This window comes from Corvus moneduloides, chromosome 14, assembly GCF_009650955.1.
Source record: "Corvus moneduloides isolate bCorMon1 chromosome 14, bCorMon1.pri, whole genome shotgun sequence".
Taxonomy (NCBI): Eukaryota; Metazoa; Chordata; class Aves; order Passeriformes; family Corvidae; genus Corvus; species Corvus moneduloides.
The window spans coordinates 9,805,470-9,826,658 of record NC_045489.1 but is presented as its reverse complement, the minus strand read 5'-3'; the positions used below and the strand labels follow the sequence as shown (position 1 = coordinate 9,826,658).

At 45.6% G+C, this 21,189-nt stretch overlaps 3 protein-coding genes across 4 annotated transcripts; 1 reads left to right on the top strand and 2 right to left on the bottom strand.

The window, feature by feature from the left end:
* Positions 1 to 1,678: 1,678 nt before the first annotated feature.
* ZBTB33 (zinc finger and BTB domain containing 33) lies at positions 1,679 to 11,650 on the bottom strand. Of its 2 annotated transcripts, none has more exons than XM_032124291.1 (2): positions 11,557 to 11,650; positions 1,679 to 6,692 (listed from the first exon to the last, which is right to left on the bottom strand). In XM_032124291.1, exons 1-2 carry the CDS (start codon positions 11,582 to 11,584, stop codon positions 4,651 to 4,653), a joined length of 2,070 nt encoding a protein of 689 aa, XP_031980182.1. In that variant the 5' UTR covers positions 11,585 to 11,650; the 3' UTR covers positions 1,679 to 4,650. The 2 variants fall into 2 exon arrangements, with proteins under 2 accessions (XP_031980182.1, XP_031980183.1); XM_032124292.1 differs by lacking the exon at positions 11,557 to 11,650 and adding an exon at positions 7,764 to 7,799.
* A 138-nt stretch (positions 11,651 to 11,788) lies between these two features.
* Positions 11,789 to 17,661, top strand: NKAP (NFKB activating protein). Its single transcript, XM_032124288.1, has 9 exons — positions 11,789 to 12,045; positions 12,458 to 12,538; positions 12,914 to 12,987; positions 13,205 to 13,321; positions 13,959 to 14,004; positions 14,394 to 14,509; positions 14,650 to 14,725; positions 15,193 to 15,342; positions 16,646 to 17,661. Exons 1-9 carry the CDS (start codon positions 11,789 to 11,791, stop codon positions 16,818 to 16,820), a joined length of 1,092 nt encoding a protein of 363 aa, XP_031980179.1. The 3' UTR covers positions 16,821 to 17,661.
* Positions 17,662 to 17,864: 203 nt separating this feature from the next.
* AKAP14 (A-kinase anchoring protein 14) lies at positions 17,865 to 20,765 on the bottom strand. Its single transcript, XM_032124289.1, has 6 exons — positions 20,442 to 20,765; positions 20,209 to 20,329; positions 20,043 to 20,134; positions 19,707 to 19,949; positions 18,678 to 18,730; positions 17,865 to 18,344 (listed from the first exon to the last, which is right to left on the bottom strand). The coding sequence occupies exons 2-6, from the start codon at positions 20,318 to 20,320 to the stop codon at positions 18,257 to 18,259; spliced, it is 588 nt and encodes a 195-aa protein (XP_031980180.1). The 5' UTR covers positions 20,321 to 20,329; positions 20,442 to 20,765; the 3' UTR covers positions 17,865 to 18,256.
* Positions 20,766 to 21,189: the final 424 nt, after the last annotated feature.

Here is a 21,189-nt window from a genome sequence, read left to right as displayed (position 1 = left end):
CCAGTTCTATTTTACATTTTAGCAACCTTCCTGTTTTACAAGCATCTTTAAGATTAGTTTTAAAAAGTTAGTAAAATTTGCATTGAAAAAAAAACAAAGCAAAACAAAACCCCAAGAAACAAAAAACCTCCCATCTCTATTCACTATCTTGGAGACATATTTCTACCAGGATTAGCCAAAACCTCCTTAAGTTCTGTTTTTGAAGGCTGCCATGCCCCCACACTTGATAATTCTGCAGTTCTACCCACATAACATAGTGCCCTGCCGTCAAGCACTCTAAAGTTATTACTGCTGATTTTTCACTTAACACAGATCTGAATAATCCAACCAGTGGAGTCTAGGTGTCTCCTTTGCTTACTCTGGGCCTAATTCTGTCCTGATGATGTCAGCTGCTCCTTGGTGTCAGCAGAGCAAGGTAGAAGCCCTATGCCAAGGAGATAAAGGCATCTAAAACATAATTCAGTATGTTACTTATTAAATTGTATTCCTTACATGTAATAAGAAGTCTACACAAAGTAAGCAATTATTTCCTGTTGGCCCCGGGTCACCAACAATGGAACTCTCACAAATCAACCAGTCAGCAGCTGGTAAGAAGAGGAGCCCAAACCATGAGTGAGCTGAAAGCACTGCACTGGTCACTATGTACGTTTTACTGGTCACTAGGTATGGTTTTTTTGACTTTGAGCTCATTTGCTATGCCAGCAGTTGGTCAGACTGTTCCACAGGAGCTCTGCCTGTCCTGAGAGTTCCCATCTATCCCATCTATCACAGCATTCAGCTCACAACACACTGGAGTTGCTGAGCTAATTTGCTTTCTTGGAAAGTGTTCAACAAAACCAATTAAACAGTATCAAAACAAAGAAACAAAACTAAGGCCCAAATAAAAACACCTCTCCCTGTTCCCCCCCAACAGTGGGTTCCCTGCTAGTCCCAAATGTTGGGGAAGATGAAACAGGAAAGCCTTATAAATATGATTGCCTGACAAAAGATTTTGGGAATATGAAAACTATAAGCGACATCGAAATGAAAGCCACCTTTGAAATACCAAGTCTTAGTTACTGAACAACTGGAAAACAATGGTATGGCCGACTGAAGGTAATCCCCTCTTGATGGAACAATACCCTCTGCTTGCAGGCAGGTCCAAGGGTCAGAGCAGACCCTACTAGCTCAGCAGAACGGGTCCAAAGAGTAGTTTTTAGAAGTTAAGATGTAACACTCTATGGTAATATAAGAACTCTTACAGGCTGTAGGTAAATGCTATAGGATTTGTATCTTGTATTAGATTGGTTAGTGACAATTAGAATATTCAGTACAGAAGATGATTTATTGTATTGTAACCAGGACTTCACCATTCCATTCTCATTACTCTCTCACACTCTCATTCCTCTCTTACTTATCTCTCACTCCACTCTACTTACTTGCTCTTACTTTTACACTCTTGCTCTCTTGGGCCTGCTCCGAGCTGTGGCTGGCAGCTCTAAGCAGTGCCCCTGTACCCACACCCTTTGCAGTAAACCACATGTTCCAAGATCTGACTTCAGAGATCTCTCGTCTCCGTCCGTCCCGACCGTCCGACCCACCAAAGCTCCCACACCCAAAGATCTGGAAAAGGAAGCTACAAACATGTTAAGACTATAGAAACTGAGTTGCCATCAAAAAGAAATATACTACACCCATCTTTAGAATTAAACTTGTTTATTTTTGCCATAGAAAGCTCTAAGAACTAATATCACGTATTGATTAATGAAAAGTGGAACACAACTTTAAAAAGTATGTTAAGGAAAGACTGTACAACTATATACATCACAGACCGGGAAAAACCAAGGAATGATTCACACAGAACATTTCCTAGGCAATAGCTGTAGAACTCAGAATTCAATGTATATAGTTGTCAGCTTCTGCATCTTTTTATAAGCTGCATGCCTTAACAGAACAAAATAAACAAGCAATAGATGTTATTTCAATATTTATTTAGTTCACATAGTGGAATGTTATGGTATGAATCCCCAAAGAAAACCAGACAGTGAGGATGCAGCCACCATTACCATATTCTGCAGCAGATCTGTTAATGGTTTTATATGCACAATAAATGACTGTGAGGTTTGCTACCTTAGTCTGTTGAAATGTTTAATTTCTATATAAATGCTTTGTCAGATTCAACCTTTTTCTTCCATTATCCCAAAGCCAGTTTCTTAATATTTACATAAGTTTTTTCATTAAGTTAAACTGGAAGTTAACTGCTTACAAAAACAAACAAAACCACAAATATAAGTGCAATAGCCAGAAATCTAAATATAAAAGCTTACTCATGGCCCCATAAAAAGTTTTAAAGGAATGGATTTTAAATGTTTCCAAACCAATAAATACTGGAAGTGAAATTTAAAAAATGCTTTACATACCTCTGGACTTTGGATATCAAAAATCACTTCCAAGGAAAACTGAAGACCCTGAGACACATGCAAGCACGAGTCTTCTAGCAAAAATAGTTACAAAGCCCTAATTTTCCAGTTTTCCTCCAAAAAGAGACCTTTACTAGGCACAGTTTAATTTAAGGTTTTAAATATATCAGCAGCAAATAGTGATAGCCATTATGTTTAATTTTGCACTTTGTAATGTATGCTTAATTCCAGATAACCCATACGGGCCATTTACTTAAGAGTTGGACTCTATGATCCTTGTGGGTCCCTTCCAACTCAAGACTATTCCGTGATTAAACATGTGTCATGTCAATAACAAAAATAACATTGCATTTGTTTCATCACAAAGTTCAGGAAGCCCCACCATAGCACCAGCCAGCTGTGGCCGAGCTGCCTGTGCCGACACAGGCAATCCACACTCATGTCACATGAGGATAATGTTTGACTGCAGAAATGCCACCACAGTTACATCCCACATTTAAAGCATTACACATTGTATTCAAAGGAATCTGCAGTATGATCTGGAAATAATCAGGTATATCATGTTCTTGGCTGACAAAAGAGAAGTGCTGAACGCTACATGCACCAGGTATATAAATCCTCCTCCCATCGTTGCTCACACGGATTTCTGGTATCTTCTCTGTAGCACTATTTAAGCACCTTTCTGTCTAGAGTACTCTATGTCTAAAACCTCTAACTTTGAAAATCATAAAATCAAGATGCTCACTTAAAACATGAAAAAGAAAAGAGAAACCTGTAACTGCAATTTAAGCAATGAAAGGTTTCCATAACTAGTACTATGCACCACAGTCTTTTCTCAGTCACCTCTAGAACTTGAGGAGTTTTCAAATTACCATTTACAAAAATTCAACAAGTCACTAACTCTGAAATGCTAAACTATGACTCCAGTAAACAGCTGTTTTTCTCAGATCTACCATTTCCTGACCAAGTTGGATATCTAATTCATCTTCTAAGTGCTTAAACAGGCACCAATTGCAAGGAGATTAAAAGGGCAACATAATAAACCCAAACCTGGAAACAGGTGACAACTAGACAGCTGCAGAGAAATTATACAGTGGGCCATGGTGGATAAAGGGTATTTTCTGGTTGTTGGTTTAGTCCTCATCTTCCAAAATGTATATATGGGGGCAAGTGTGGGGGGGAAATCCAAATCCCTGTTTCACTTGAAGATCTAGCCAAACAGGCATACAAGATCCTCAGCAGTCTCAGTGCTAAACCAGTACAGCACTTACATGAATTCATAGTTGTGAGAAGCCTTCAGCTAAAAAAAAATATATTTTTTTATCATAAATTTTAAAATTCCGGACTGAAGCCCTTCTTCTTGAAGGGAAAAAAAAGGGAACAGCACTTTTTATCAACCAAATTACTGGAATTTTTTCCAGCAGTAAGAAAACCTCACAATGTTCCTCACGCTTTAAGAAGGTGAAATTATCTCCTTCCTAAGTGTTCTACTCTTCTTCACTTTGGAGCTTTGTGGGGTTTGGTTTTTACCTTGCAAAAAGAGTAAAATATCATGGTCCAGGACACTGAATACTTTGCTCACCATACTGCCAAGTGTAAGTAAAGTTTGTTCAAGTTAGCCCTAATGGAGTATTGCTTGTTGACCAGACTGTTTGCATGAAGACATGTAACATTTATAAAAGCAGAATTAAGATGCTAGCTCAAAAACAGACTACTCCAGTGTAGTAGGGGATCATGTATTTTGGCCCCTTGCTCACAAATGCAAATTGTGGGATTATTTTTTTTAAATGGTTCCATGACCAAGATACTATGACTAAAAAGTCTTATTGTTTTCTTGGTTAACATCTAAACAGAATTCAGCATTAAAGTGCTAACATGAAAGAAAGGGTTTACATGGTAAGTATGGGTACAGGAAATACCTCAATTATTTTAGAAATATTTCTAGCTCTTTAGAAGGAATTGTACATTTTCAAGCTACAAATCCTCATGGTTTGACCAAATTTAACATACCAGAAAACACTGCCAGTGCCTTAGAAATGTCTTACTTTCTATTCACGTAAATTTTCTGAGTAATTGCTTCCACAAATCACTGCAGTTAACATGGTCCATCTAAGTGCTACCATTTGGTGACTTGGTAGAACAAGTTAACTTGTTTTGACTTTAACCTTTGATTTTACAGCAATTTCAACAGTTCAGTTAAAACAGCTGCACTGCTCCTGCGCTGAATACTTTTTCCAGCATTTAAAACATTTCAGTAAGATTCTGGTATCACGAACTCAAATTCCGTACTTCCCTCTGATGGGTTTTGTTTAAAAATTGTTTCATTTCCCTGTGGAACGAAAATGTCATCCCAGGTGATTTGTTTAGCTGGAGGGTTGGATGTTGTTCCTTCAGTGCCATCCTTCCCTGAGCCAACACGATAGACAATTCCCCCCTCATTTATCACCGGGACACTGCTGGGGCGGTCACTAATGTAGGCATACTGTCTGATCTGCAGGGACCTGCAGGGGTGCAGCCGGTACAGCTTGGTGTCTCCAGAAGGGTCTTGGCTGTGCACCGATCTTATGTGGGAGGCCGTAATTTGGTAGCTGATGAAAGATTTGCCACACGTCAAGCACTGGTACCTTCGCTCCCCGGTGTGGTGAAGTTCGTGCTTGGTACGATACTCTGCAAGAGCAAAAATTTTGTCACAGTAGCGACACGGGTACTTCTTCTCCCAGGAGTGGACATTGAAATGTCTCCGCAAGCTCGTCAGACATGCGTATGACCTCTTGCACACGATACAAATGTAGTAGACTCTGCCATCCACTATGAGCTCATAGTGGTCATCGTGCTTTACTTTCATGCGTTTTCCCTTTGGAGATTCATCACCAGACTTTGTGGGCATGTCATCAGGCTTGGCTTCTGCTTCCTCGGAATCACCCTTCACAGGGATGACTATGTCGTAGGTATCCTCACCGATATTTGCATAAACCTTACAGCCTGTGGATAAGCCTCCTATTTCAGTTGCTGTATCTAATGTTATGATTTTCTGCCCATCTGCCACATTCTTTGATGCTAGACCCGAACTTAATTCTTTGTTGTTTCCCGAAAGGACATCTGAGATTTTTATTTTAAATTCTCCAGGTTTAGCAGAAGGCTCTTGTGAAAATGTAACAACCTGTTTTTTCTGTACACCTGTTCCTTCAGTGCTCACTGCCTTAAGAACAGCAGGTTGCTGAACCAAAGAGCTGCTGCTGACCGAACCAGGACTAGAGGAACTAATGATATCAACATCATCTTCAACAACCTCTTCATCATCAACAGCAGTTGCTTCCACTTCAGTTACGGAGCCATTATTGGGTGGCTGCTGGTTCTCCTCAAGTAAATTAATTGTAGGAGTCACATGTGTTTGATGCAAGGAGCTGGCACCAAGTGATGAGTTAAGCAGAGGCTTGTTTAGCACAATGATATTAGGAGTAAAATGCTGCGGTGTTGCCGAGACAAGTGATTCAGCACCTGATTGTGTTTGGTTTGGGCTTAGCTGACTGGCAGACAAAGCGAGGTTCTGAGCTGCTGTGGTGTTTGTCAAATGGGGAGAGCCACCACTGCCACAGGATTTTTGGTCAGAAGCTCCAGCTGGACTTGAGCAAGGCTGGTTCTGGCTTGCAGTATTTTTGTCTTTAGTACATTCTTTTGGAGGAACAATCTCAGAACAAAAAATTACATCATCATCCTCATCATCCGAATCACTCACTGTAATTTTTGTAGTCTCATATTCTATGCCATGTAAGGAGAATGACTGTGTTATAACTGGCATCCCATCTGTTGCCTCTTGACTATCTGGCCTGATTACAGTTACCTGCGTTTCAGCATCTCTTTGATTTGGACTAGAAGCTGAAGTTTCTGAAGCACTGTCTTTCACCTCACTTAGCACATTTTTGCCTTCAGCCGGAGGTATGCCCAGATCAGCTATGAATTTAACACCCAGCTGCTGCCCTGATTTAATCAGTTCATCAAGTAAATCAGATCGAATGCTGATTATTTTGGAACTATAAATATAATTAAGAATTTCTGCAAAAATTTCTGCTCTTACAAAGCTCAGTTCAACCACTTGACCAGCCACTGAGAAAAGCTGGTGAAAATAAGTGCTTGAGGCTGAAAGAATGTTTCTGTGAGCTCGGAATTTCCGGTCTTCCACGATGACTGTAACATCACAAAAAAGTCCATGGCCACGTTGCTCATTCAAAGACTGAAGGAGCACGCTAGAATACTGCGTGTCTGTTGCAGAAATAAGTTTTTTCCCCTCCATTCCTACAAAGGGAAAGCAAAAGATATCAAATTAGTAAAAATGCAGATTTACAGTTTTAACTGCATGAGAACATTCACATATTTACTGTCTATTCTTTCTTTAGAAAAAAACAAACCTGAAATACTGTTCAGAAGATTATGTGCTACTGCACTCCGCAAATTTGTTTCTTATTGTTGTTTGTCCTTTCACCTTCTACACAAGGTAAGTGGAATTCTGAATATATCCTCTGTTCTTACAAGGTGGGGAACAGAGCAACACCACCTTACCTTATGCAACAGCAAATAGGGTTAATTATAAAACCAAGAAGATGGAAGTTTTGGGTCCATCAAGCAGCTTTAAACATTATTAGTCATTTCTTTTTAATTGTGAAATATTCTGTAAATTGTCATGAGAAAGTGCAATAACATGAAGTTATTTACGGTCAGACAGCAGAACCTGTGTGTCTGTATATTACCAGTCAACTGAGTTAATGAAAACGCTATGGATAGTACACTTCCTTCCCCAAAAAAATAAACTTATTTTGATCCCACGTCATATATTTGCACGGCTTTGTATTTCAAACCGAGATACTGAAGCAGCACCGTAACAAAACAGATCTGCTAAGTCAAAGTAACCCATCTGTCAGCACTGCCCATTCAAGCCCCCCCAATAAACTGCAAAAAACAACATCAAAATACAGAACAGCGAGTCACGGGCTCTAATTTTACCCGTAAAACTTTATTTCCGCAGGCCGGGCCGGGCCGGATGAGACGCCGAGGCCGGAGCCCCGCGGCCGCCGCACGCCAGCCCGGGGAGCGCGTCCCGCCCGGCTCCCCCCGCGACCCCGGGGGGCTTGACCGTGAGAACGCGCGCTCCGAGCGGGGCCGCCGCCGGGGTAGCAGCGGCCGGCCCGAGGCCGGAGGCCGAGCGGGAGCGGCGGCGCTGACAGCGGAGGGCCCGGGCAGCGGCCTAGCGGCACCGGGCCCAGGCTAACGGGCGGCCCCTCCGCCGCTCCCTGCTCGCCGAGCCGTGCTGAGTCCCCAGTGGGGTGGGAGGGACAGCCGAGCCCCCCGGGCCCACGTTCCCCCCGTTACCTGCGCCGAGCTCCGGCCGCGGCCCCGCCGCCTCCCGCACCGCCGGCACCCGCCGCGCCGCCGCCGGGGGGCGCTGCCCGCGCTGCCCTCGGCTCTGACCCGAGCGGCCTCGGGAACCTTCGGGCCGGGGCGGGGCCGGGCCGCGCTCCCGCCGCTCCCGCCCCTGGGCCGGGCCCGCCCCGCGCTCTCCCGCCGCCGGCACCCCCGCGGCCGCGGCGCTCGGCGCTCCGGGAGCCCCGGACACTGCTGGGACGCACCGCCTGCGTCACCGCCCTCCGCCTGCAGGAGGCCGGCTGCGCACCCCGAGGTGCCGAGTGTGTGGCTCCGACCCTGCTCCACCGCAGGCCTTGGGACGCCTCGGGTCCCGCACACGGGCCTTGCTGCGGCCTTGGCAATTCCCGCCTGGCTCCCGGCTCCCCCGCGCTCCGTGTCCCGGGCGGAGGCGGCAGTAAACCCCCGACACCTGCCTTACGGCTGACCGTGTGGACAAGGCCGTGGAGACGCTATTTCCCGCTATCATTTCCTTCCCGCGGGCACCTGGCGCTGCCCTACCAACGCTGGCGTAGCCGGCACGTCCGCCCAGCACCGAGGGGAGCTGAAACCCAAACCTGAACACCCTTCCTCCTGCTGCAGGAGCATTTATTTGGAATTTTTTGCACCTCAGTGACACGTGTTAGACTCTGCCAGCAGCTGTACAGACATACACGGCTTTGGCACAAAGTACGTTTGACAAAATGCGACTCTCGGCACATTCGACATGTGGCCATCAAAATGACACATCCACAGTGTGGCCTCTTGGAACCTGTCGCTGTTCAGGGATGCTCGAAGAACACCAAGATCATATAAGATACCTTTCATCTTCAGTTACTGATCTGTTCCTTTTTCTCCCCCCTATGCAGTCTGTGGACTTGAACCACAGGGGTTCCTGTTTTTTCTTAAGATTCAAAAACTTTGACAAGAACAAATGTCCTATCAAATTCAACAAAAATATGTACAGGCCACAGTCAGTGGCAGAAATTACTGCACTCCTTCACTACATAAATCAGCAATGAAATGCTCCTGCCCAGGTTTATGAGCTCTTCTAGCAAGAAAATCACCTGTATTTGTATAGGTAGTAACAGAAGTGCCTTTTTGAAGTGAGCCTTCAGATTTTAAATGTTACAAACCCAGTTTTTGTTTATTTATAGGTTTTCCCAGAGAATCAATTGAAGGAGAATAAATAATAGAAAACACTCATCAGGGAAAAGGCAGGCTTTTCTTCCTCATATGACCCGTCAATTCTTTTCTCCTTTGATACAGGTTCTTAGTAATTTTTACACAGGAGGCTATATTAAATTAAAAAATACTGCAATTGTTTTAATACTTAATCCAGTGCTTTTTTTTTTCCCTCCAAAAATGTGTGTTATAAATGTGTGATGGTCCAAATTTAAAAATTTCTTAGCCTTTCATCCTCCAGCTTTAAGGACTTTTCTTCTCCTCACTGCCTCTTCCAATACTAAATAACTAACAGGAGAATTTACAGCTACAGATGAGCACTGACTTGGAAGGATCCCTGCTCCTGAGGTGTCACCAGATGTCAAAAATCAGGTTTGAACCACTTACTCTTAGGCACAGAAATGCTGGCTGATTTAAAAGCCTCTGGGAGAGCTGCACCATCTCCTTGACTTTTACCTTTTTTGCAGCAGCTTTTCTCTATGGCAACTCCTTCTGTCAGATATAAAATCTGAACCCCACTGTCACATTGCCACAGTCAGGACAGAGCTAATGCTCTCCCCAGCTTAACCAATTTGACGGAAGCTGCCGTCATCTTCCTGCACCTGAAAGCTGAATTTCAATGTGCATTTTTTTGTCAGCATGCATCTCCTAGTTTGGGGGCTGTTTTTTCCACTTTTATTTTAAGATAAGCCTAGAAAGTGTTTGGTGATTCAAGTCACAAAAAACCTTACAATATAAATAACAATATAAAAGAACCATTTTATCTAAGATATTGACAAGAAACATCTAGGATATAGAACTAAACTTGGTATTCTTGGAACTGAAAAAATAAGTAAGACACACAATAGCAACTTTTATTTTGATGTATAAAAATGATCAAAAAAACTCTGAGATGGAGGCTCTGAAAATACGAAGTACAAATTTAAAGAAATTTATGTGCAGGCTTTTGTGAGAAGACAAAAAAGTATGCAGTTCAGTAACGAGTTTTCAATTAAGCAATTTGAGGAGCTCTTTTGTTTTAAAAATGCAGTTTGTGAGAATAGAAAATTCTTTTAAAGAGCTGAAATTTGAGAGACAAAGTAACATTCTCCATCATGAAAACATGTATTTTACATTAAAATAAATTAAATGTTATAAGCAGAACAGTTAAGGGTTTTCAATAAAATTGAAATTCAATAGTTATCCTAAGACTACCTTTAAGGACAGAAATATTCTTCCACTGTGGGAATTTCAAATAAAACATCACTGCTTCTGAAAGACTCTAAAATACTAATTTCCACTGCTTGTGCTTTGAAGAATTCTCTGAAAGTATTTTTCCTGCCAATCCCATTACATAAAGCCTCAAATAACTGAATTAAGAGTCCAGCAATCCTTTCTATTGACATTAGTAGTTGCTGTAGATGCTGTTATGTACTGCATGGGCATTATATAACTTGTGTACAAAAGCACTTCAAGTCATCTTATATTATTAGGTAATAGAGGTGCAGAGTGCTCTCGAGGCAGATGTTTTAGTCATCATTTATTCAGCTCTATTTGCCAAAATAAGCACAGCACCCCAAGAAGGGAGAAACTGGGCTGTCCTCACACAGACACGAGCAACACACACGGGCAATCTCTGGTAACTTTTCCCTCCCAGTTCTGCACGTGGTTACTTGCATCCAAAAAAATACACAATTTAAATAGGCTTCCTCCATCTGACAGATTTTTTATGCTGCTTATGATAGGTTTGAGATCTAAAATACTGTTTCATTTGTGAAAAAGAGACTGACATACCCTGACATCATTTCTAGACAGCATAAACCAGCATGGGCTTCCCAGGGTGGAGGAGCTGTCCAAGACGCCCAGTTTACACAGAGCTGGCCCGACCCAGCGATGTTACACTGCACATCCCAGGGCTAAGCAGAAACTCGGGGATTTTTTAAGCTCCGTGGCAACATGGTCAAACCTGAGGGGGAAGGGCACTCACAGAAGAGGGAGAGTGGGTATCTTATCTGAATACATCATTTGTATCGTCTTCATAGATAAAGGTTAAGGTTGGAAAAGACTTAAGATCATCAACTCCAACCGTGAACCCAGCACCATCACCATGTTCACCATTAAACCATGTCTTTAAGTGCCATCTCCACAGGTTTTTTAACACTTCCAGGGATGGTGACTCCACCGCTTCCTTGGGCAGCCTATTCCTGTGCTTGACAACCCTTTCCATGAAAATATTTTCCTAATACCCAACCTAAACCTCCCCTGACCCAACTTCGGGCCATTTCCTCTAGTCCTGCCAGTCTTGCCATGACACGCTGCCACCGGACCGGCGGCCAACGCCGCGTCAGGCCGCGCTGGGAGGTGCCGGACGGCTGAACACTCGAAACCGGGCCTTGCCCGGGCCGGGCCGTGTCACGCGGCACCGGGCCCGGGCAAGGAAGGGGAACCCCACCGGGGCACGGTGAACTGTCCGCGGGGCAGTGCTGCTCCCGGGTCGCCCTGGACAGCTCCCGGGGCCGCGGCCCCGCGCTGATGCCCGCAGAGCGTGACGGAGCCGGGTCCGCGCCGCCACCGCCCCCCGCCGCCGCCGCCGCCTCACCTTCCACCGCCGCCGCGCACGCGTCCATCGCTGCCGGGCGGCTGCCGCGGGCCACAAAGGGAGCCGCCGCCGCCGCGACCGCCGCCGCGTTGCCGGCCGGGCGGGTGGGGCGGTGACCCCGCGGGCGGGGCCGCCCCGCTCCCGCCCCGCTCCCGCCCCGCCGGGAGGGCGCCGGAAGCCGCCGGAAGCCGCCGGAAGCCGCCGGAAGCCGCCCTTCCGCCGCACCGCCGCCATGGCGCCCGCGTCCCGCTCCCGCTCCCCGAGCGCCCCCAGCCCCGAGCGCCGCGGCCGCCGGTGGCGGTCCCGGTCCCGGTCGCGGTCCCGGTCCCGCGAGCGCAATGGCCCGAGGCGCCTGAGCCACCGACGGAGCCGCAGCCGGTCCCGGAGCCCCGGCGCGCCGCGCTCCTCCGCGCACCACGGGCACCACCACCACGGCAAGGGCTGGCCTGAGTACTACGAGAAGGAGAAGGAGGAGATCCTGCGGCAGAGGTGAGCGCCGGCGTGGGGTCGGGCCTGCCCTGCCGGGTCCCGCTCTGCGCGGAAGGGACGGTGCTCCCGGGAGGGGCGGGCGGGGGCCTGGGGGTGTTGGGGGGACGGCCAGGCCTAGTTCTGTACGGTCTGTTCACGGGCTCTCCGTGCGTTCCCCGCGGACAGGGCCGCCCCGGGGGGACAGGACGGGGCTCCGCTGTAAGGGGGTTAACACCTGCTACCGCCGATCCTCTGCAGTGTGCGGAGCTCTGCTGCCAGATTCCCGGCCTGCGAGCTTGCTCCTTGCTCCTGGCTGTTTCTTTTCCTTACTGTAGCTGCTTTAGGCGATTAGAAACACTAACGTGTAGGACTTAAAATGTTTGTGTACTGGGTGTTGCAAACTAGGCGTCAGTGGTGGTGTTTTCCTTTACAGGAGACTCAATGAGAGAGAGAGAATTGGAGAACTAGGGGCACCTGAAGTCTGGGGGCTGTCCCCAAAAGTTCCTGACCCCGAGTAAGCCATATTCTTTCTTCATATTTTTTATAATCCCGATTACATGTTAGTTCAGTTTACAAAAATGCTTTATCCCTGCGCTAGTCATGGTGCCACAATATTTATTGTATCAGTTCCTTTCTGAAACAACATCATGAGATTACTACTTTTTTTTTCACCAAATAATTCCAATATGCCAATTATGCAATATGTGATTTATTGTAGATCAGGTGACTTTTGTGTTGTGGTTCTGACAGCAGTTCCCAGGCTAAATTAGCTCTTTAATTTTTTGCTCCCTTGCAAGGATTGACTCAAAATGTGTATGGTCATATGTGTACCTTTGGTCTCGAGTACAACAAAACAGATGTTAAATAGTAAACTGTTATTTTTATTCAGTTCCGATGAGCACACACCAGTAGAAGATGAAGAGGCAAAATCTAAGAGTAGTTCTTCAGATTCTAGCTCAGAAGGTATTTTGTTTGGCTTGCACAGCTTTTTTGAAAATGGGAAGCTACTGTAGCCTAGAATCTGCTGCTGCTGGTGCTTGCAGGAGGTTCCCTGGCTTAGATGGGTGGAATTGAGTAGGGTGGGCTCCAGCTCAAAGGAGAGCGTTTCTTTGGGAAGATCAGGGAATACATGGAACTAGATTTTCTTAGTTACCTAATGTTATCTTTAAAAACATTCCAGAGGAAAAGAAGAAAAAGAAGAAAAGAAAAAAGAAAAAAGGTAAAGCGTCCAAAAGAAAGCGCAGGAAACATTCTGAGGACAGCGACAGTGACTCAGAGTCTGAGCAGAACTCCAGTGGTAAGATAAGAGGGTTTCAGCTTGCAGTCTGGCCTCAGGAAATGGGATTTCTGAATTCAGCATCCACTGGGCCTCTCATGCCAGAGATCTGTTTGATATGTTCTCATATCGACCAATACTGCAGGGAGCTTTCTGCTAACGCTTTCCCAGTATAAACAAGTCCCATCCATGTGTGTACTCCGGCATTCTGGTGGAGGCAGTTAGTGGTGGGAATAGGCTTAGGGTTAGGGTAGTTGTTATGGTAGTGGTTAGGGTAGTAGTTAGGTTAATGGTAGGGGTAGTGGTTAGTGTAATTCTTAGCGGAAGGGTTAGGGGAGTGGTTAGGGGAGTGGTTAGGCTTAGGATTAGGGTTGAGAGAATCAAAGAGCCTACAGCTCTAGGAGCACTGGGGCTGGAAAAGGCATGCCAAGGCCATCCTGGCAAGGCCCCAACAGTGCTGCTCCTACATCTTTCTGATCTTGACCACCACCCCTGGTGATGGGGTTAGGCTTAGGGTTAGGGTTGAGAGAGTCTAAGAGCCTACATCTCCATGAATACTGAGGCTGGAAAAGGTATGCCATGTTATTCACAGTGCAGTAAACTACTTAGTTATAGCTAATCATCTGTTTTTGATAACAGATACGCTTTCTTTTTTCAGATGAGGATAAAAAGAAAAGCAAGAAGAGGAAAAAGAAGACCAAAAAGTAAGTGTCGTGGTTGCTATGTGTCATTCTGGCTGCTTTTGGCTGGAGAGCAACTCAATTTTCTTTGCAGGCCTTGGGAGGGAGCCGGAGGACCTTCGGTGATTTGCAAGAGCTGGCAAATAATACTAATTTGATGCATTTTCTTTACATCTACACAATTGTATAGCACAAGCAACTCCCTGTAGAGCCACTTTATAACACTCTATGAAAGTCATAACAGGACATATATATGTCTTGGTTTTGCTGTGAAGTATTTTGTATGAAGCATAGCAGACAGCCAGTCTTCCTATAGGCAGAAGTTGCCTTGAGAAACGAATTGAGTATGATTCCAAGCACCTTCTTTCAGCTTAAATTTTGGTAAATAGCATGTCTGTCTGGCTTTGTCACAGGAAGAAGTATAAGAAAAAGAAAGCTGAGAAGAGCAGGAAGGAATCCAGTGATTCAAGTAGCGAAGATTCCGATGATGAAGTCCTTCAAGGGGATGATCTCTGGATTGAGAGGTCAAGTAGGTTCACCTGACTTTAAACTTGGGTGGAAACTTTTTGATGTCCTTTTTGTGAATTCTTTGTTAGGTGTTGCTGACACTTCGGATAACAAAGAACAATGGGCACAAGATTAATCTTCCTCATTATTTGATTGTTGCAGAAAATACTGAAGCTGATAGTTTGATTGGACCTGAGGCTCCTAAAACTCATGCGTCTCAGGATGACAGGCCTTTGAAGTGAGTAGCCAGCTCTAATGGTACTTTGATCAAATCAAGTAAATCAAGTGTGAAAGTTACTGCTCAAAAGGGCTGTTGCAACAATAAAGCATGCAGAGGGAGAAATGCTGTGCCAGAAACTCACAGACAGAAGTGCTAGTGGTGTTAGACTTTCCCCTGGCCTGAATTTGGGTAGAAAAGTCTGATTTATGCTTTTTAGCCTTGATTCCTAGAAAATCAATTGTAACTGCCTTTATTCTAATGGTCTGCAGTATTGTGACTTCGTAGTCTCATCAGAATGAACTCAGCTGATAATTTAAGATGTTGTTGCTAGTGTTTCCATAAGGAAGAAACAGGCCAATATGTGGGAAAGAATGAGGAAGTGTTTAAAAATGCAGCTGTATATAACAGTGAACAGGGAAGTTGGATGTTTAGCTCAGGCTCTCTCTATCTGAAACTGGTTGAAATGACCACTTTTGGTTTTTTAGCTATGGACATGCCCTCCTGCCCGGCGAAGGTGCAGCCATGGCAGAGTACGTAAAAGCAGGGAAACGCATTCCCCGCAGAGGTGAAATCGGCTTGACGAGTGAAGAGATTGCATCATTTGAGAGCTCTGGTTATGTCATGAGTGGCAGCAGGTATGGTTTTCATGATGGCAATGGTTCAGTGGAATTTTTAAGAGCTGTTTTCTCTGCTGGCTGAACGGAAGACTGCTTCCAAGCTTTACTTGCAAGCATGGAGGAGAAGGTGCTCTATGTGCTTGCAATAATCTACACTAAACACCCCATTGCTAGAGATGGATAGTGAGTTTTTCAAGGACACTTTCTCCTCAAGAGCAAAAGTTCTTTCCAGGCAATACTCTTCTTATTATTTCAAATGAGGAGGTGCTTGTGTCAGGTGGCTCAAAGGTGGTCTGTGTGGACAGCCCTGGGAATGTGCTGGCCCTTCAGCAGGAGATAAATCAATGTGTGAGAGGTTGGCTGCACTTTTTTCTCAATGACCAACAAAAATCTCACTTAAATTTTGGTGAGCCAGCGGCTGACACCCTGGGGGTAGGGGAGGCTTCTGACTGACTGCCTGAGAGCAGACACCCCCACAAATCAGTTCCTTGCTCTGCCATGCTCCTTCTTGGGAAGGTTAGTGTGCAGTTTGGATTATCTAGTATAGGTATCTGTTTTGCCAGTTGGCAAGGTCAGCACAAAAGATGCAGATACCAACTTTAAGGAGTCAGTGTAATTTGCTACAGTGCAAAACTGCAAAGAATTACAAAGGACAAGCTAAGTAATGCACCTAATCATTACTGCAAAAGATTGCCTAGAGCGATTAAGAAAGATACATCACCAGTTAGACTATTACTTTACCATGATGCAGATCTACACATCATCTAGGGAGCCCCAGTCACAGCAAAGGATTGGAGAACCATTCCTGGGAATTCCTACGTGGTGTGTCCACCTGTAGGCGAGGCCTCCATCTTTGCTGTGAGAGGGCCCACCTTTTAGACTGTAGAATAAACAAGCTTACACAACTAGTGCAAAAATGTCTGGTTTCATCCTCCTCTTGGGTTCCACCCAAAGCCTAGCCAGGGCTCGAGGAGGAACCAAAGAAGTTGGCTTTGATCATATACCTTCAAACAAGGCTAGTTGTCTGATTTCATGCCTTTGTCTGGCTTCTAAATGCAGAAAGATAAATATATTCTTATCACACTACGTATTTCACTAATGGTATGCATATTACATTAATGAGTGGATACAAATATAACATTTTGTTGGAAGGTTCATCTAGAGGTCAGCTTTGGCTCAGAGCCTGTTGTTCAGGCCTTAGTACTTAAGTATCTTTATTTAAAGCCCCTGAAGACATTCAGGCCAGTTAGTGGATGCGAGCTGTGGCAGGGCACTGACACCTCTCTGCCCATGCTGATGTGCCCTGTGTTCTCCCCCGCAGACATCGCCGCATGGAAGCTGTGCGTCTGCGTAAAGAGAACCAGATCTACAGCGCAGATGAGAAGAGAGCTCTGGCATCCTTCAACCAGGAGGAGAGGAGGAAACGAGAGAATAAGATCCTTGCAAGCTTTCGAGAGATGGTCTACAGAAAGACTAAAGGCAAAGAGGAAAAATAATGCTTTGTTTGAGCTGTACACCATAGATTGCACCACGTGGCAGCTAACCCAGTCCAGTTGTGATTTGAAAAAAGCTGCAGGTGCTGCAGCACCTTTCACCCAGCAGAGCCAAACCTCAGGAGCGTATTACTTGTGTCAAGGAAACAGTTATTTTCATCAGATTTTTTGGATGGCTTGTTGACTAAGGAATCCCTGTAAAGAGAAGGGCTACAAGGCAGGAACAGGCAGGGAAGATTAGAGGTGTCGATATTCTGTGCTCGCTTTGAATCAGACAAGCCAAAGAATCCCATGGGAAGGCTTTGTTACCTAATGCCAATAAGTGTGATTTTTTTTATTCCATTTATTTTGATTAATCATAGGATCATTTAGCTTGGAAAGACCTTTAACAAGCTATTAGCACCAGTAGCAAAAATGAAGGAGGTCCTGTGTTCCTGTTTTAAGATCTAGGACTGTCCACTTCGCTATTTTTTCACAAGTCTTTTAGATTTAGGTTTTTTCTCAAAACAGTTGAGTTTGTGGTTCAAACCAGACTTGTAAATATTTTGTAAATGAGTTTGTAATACAGATGGGCTTCAGTTACTTCAGAGGAAGCAGATTGCAACTGGGGTGTAAATTAACAGTAATAGGAGGGTCTGATCTTCAATCCACTGAAACGCACGGTGAAGAACTAAGTTGCTTGCTTCTTTTTCTCCTATGTTATACATAGGCATCAGTGCAGTTGGGTGCAGTGATTGGAACCCCTGGATGTACGCAGGTGGTAACAAGGATGCATCTTTCAATTTATTTGAAATGTTTTTGTTTATGAAATGTTCTAGATTAAACCCTTGTTTTAACTCCTGTAGTATTTTACTTTGGTCTGTTTCAGCAGTACTACATGGCTTGCTTTAAACTCTGCTTGGAGGCCTTGATGAGGCAGTGCTTATTTGGTGATTATCTCTGATTCAACTGCATATTTCCAGACATACCCCTGGAACTTGTTTTTCTCAAATGTTTTTGAAAACAAAATGGTTTTGAGAGGTGGGTTGTTTCTTTTTTGTTCTCCTACCTTCTTTTTTTTTTTTTTTTTTTTGGGTTCCTCTAAGTTTAGCAGCAGACATGTCTTGTATATTTGTATCAAGAAAATAAAAGTCCTAAAGTCCTATAATGTTTTCCCTGGAGTTCCACAGACCTGGCATTCCCAAACAGCAAATCCTGCCCAGCTGCCTCTTCCCATTTAGATTCTGGAACCTGGTTCCATCGTGCTGTCCCCACCCATACCTGCCAGGGACTGTCACACACAGCCAGCTGCCATGTCAGGGCATAGCTGATTTTGCACAGGTTCAATGCTTTTTATGTATCCACAAAGTAGAAATGCTTCTAAGAAAGAGCCTTTCTTTCTTCATTGTGTTTATTTGGTTCTCCACAACAGAGTATTGGTGATGGTGAATTGGAGCTGTTCATCGGAAAGCAAGTCTTTCTGTGCACGCTATTTTATTTTCAATTATGTCCTTAAGCCACTTCTCTCTAAACTGACACTGTTCTGGCCTGGAGAATGAAATAAAAACAAAGTAAATTCTAAGCATAATACTGAATCCAAGTTTGGCCAGCTGAGAGCTGGCCTTTATTCACCACGTAAGGCTGCAATAAAGACCCCCACCTAGACCCGTGTAAAGCAGGACAAATTTCTGGAGAAGGCATATGCCCACAGGGTGGCTATTCATGCCTCTAGGGGTGTGAAGCTAGTGATAAGCAGGGTCATTTCATAGCAAGATTTTTACAACTTCCACTTCTCTGCTATTACTGCAAACTTATTTACATTGAGCTCCCGGTTTGGTTTTAGAATGGAAAAGCTTGCTAAAACAGAAGAGTAATATTTACCTCCGTATCAGCCTGCTGGACTCCAGCCTGTAGAAGACCTCCACAGGTGTGGTCTACAAGAGAGCAGAGACAGGACAGAGGCCATGTACAGCCCCTCAAAAAGCAGACATTGTACTTAAGTGAGAGCTACTATTTACTTCAAAAATAACCCGGATATTTGGTTGGGGCAGGAGGGAAGATGGTGCTCAGGGAGTGGCTGGGCATTGGTTGGCAAGTGGTAATTGTTTTCATTTGCATCACGTGTCCTTCATGGCATTTTTTTCTCAGTTTGGTTTTTTTTCCAATTTATTACTATTATTCTATTTATTTTCTTACATTATTACACTTTTTTTTTACACTTTCAATTCTCTCCCCCATTCCATGGTGGTGGGGAAGGAGTGAGTGAGCAGCTCTGTGATGCTTAGTTGCCAGCTGGCGTTAAACCACGGACTACTGTTTGGAGATCCATAACTATTAAGTAGAAACACTAAGGTCGAGTATGACTGAGCCTGGAGGAAAGAAGTCTACTCAGTGCAATTTATTTCATTTTTTTCTCCTGAGCTGCAAGAGCTTACTGTACAAGTGCAAACTGCAGGCTGATCAGGAAAGGGATTCTGAGACAGCTTGAAGAGTGAAGTGTCACTCCCTCTCTGCTGACCCCTCATTCTGTAACTCACCTCTACGCAGCCCTTTTTACAGCTACCCAGAACAATTGTTGCTTGGAAGGGGAAGATGGTAAGAGCAGGAAGGCAGATGTAGGATCCTGCCAGATTCTGTTTGTCACATTCTGTCAGTCAATGATTTGGGAACTAACCCAGCCTCCTGCTCTGTGCCTTGCTCCCCTTGCTAACTGAGGGCATGTTTCTTTTAGGCCATGTCTAAATCTCCTGCCATTGCTCCAGCAATGTCCAGACCTTGTCAGCATCTTCATGAGAACTGCTGGCTCCTTGCCAGTCTCTCCACTGTCCTGGCATTTCCCTGCCTCAGAAATGCCACTGTACTCTTGTCCCTTAAAGGACTGGTCCATCTACACCATTTCTGAGTACTTACGTCAGGTCTGAATTTGGAGATCACGATAACAAAGTAGACACTAGCTGTTGCTTGTGGGATGGGTTTTCTGTGTGTTGGGATGCCCCAGCAAGCTCTGTAATGGTACCTCTTGCTGTCCTTCAGTTCTTCTTCCTTGAGAAATTCTGAGTGGTGAAGCCAGCTCTCGTGAATGTCCCATGTCTGTTGAATAAATGCATCACACTGAGACTCCCTCTGTCTAGTAGAGCTGATTTGAGAGTGGTGCTAAAAAGGAACAGAGGTGCTCTCCTTTAATTTTTCGTACTTCTTAACAGTGGGAAGGTGTGGCCTTCCTGAGTGGATGGAATTGTGACTCACAGAAATAAGTTCTTCAATTTGCTGCCATCCTCTCTCCACTGTGAAGTTCTTGGCTGTGGTCCACAGGATATTTCTGATGAAATGCTTGGTTTCTAAAACAGATAAAATGCTGACAAATCCTCCTGGAAAGACCCCAACACATTCTAGTAGAGCAAACACTAGATACCTTTCTCTTTTTCCTTGGCCTCTGGAAGGCATTTGTCTGTACCGCTTCTCTCATTTTCTGGGGGGATGTGATCTTTCTCCTCACTGGCAGCTTTTTCCTCTTCCTTGTCCATTGGCTTCACCTTTAGAGAGATACACGCACAAACGCTGAGAGAGCACCGGTCTGAGAGCTGCAGGCCCCGTCTGAGGAACATGGGGATCAGCGGGCAGTCCCTCACTGTCCCTGGTTCGTACCTCGGCCCTGCTCACCCCGCTTGGGGCTCCCTGCGCGGCGGCTGCTGCTCCCCCGCTGCCCCGGCCAGGCCGGGGGTCCCGAGGCGCGGCGGGGGCCGCTCGGGGCACTCCGGTGCCGGGCGGGATCTCCGGTCCCGGGCGGGATGTCCGGCCCCGGGGAGCTGTGCCCGGGCCCGGCGCTGCGCCTGCCGCTGTGCGGGGCCCCGCGGGCACGAGCAGCGTGCCGTCACCATGGCGAGGCCGTGCCGCTCCCGGCAACCCCGCGGCATTTCCTGCCCTGCCCTGCCCTGCCAGCCCCGCGGCCCCCGAAAACGCCTCCCCAGCACCGCAGCCTCCCGGGAAGGAAAGACGGTATGAGCAAGAAAACAGCTGTGGGATCCAGGCAGATTCTCTGCTTGTCATATTTTTGCCATTCTGGACAATTCGGGAGCTAAAGCAGCCTCCAGTCTGTGCTCTGCCAGGCAGAGACTGTCCAGCCCGGTGCACTGAGGTGCTGCAGGCTCTGAACACCAACACTTGCAACACACAGCTCTTCAGAGGGAAAGGACCACGGGTACTGTATGAGAAGCCAGAAATGTTTTAGCAGATTGAGGGTACTGAATTTCCAGCAGCTGCTCTTCCAGGATGACAAGAGGCCTTGGGGCAGGGGGTAGGAGATGCTCCACGTGCTGGAGCAGAGATTCCCCTGCAGCCCGTGGTGCAAGACCATGGTAAGGCAGCTGTGCCCCTGCGGGTCCATGATGGAGCA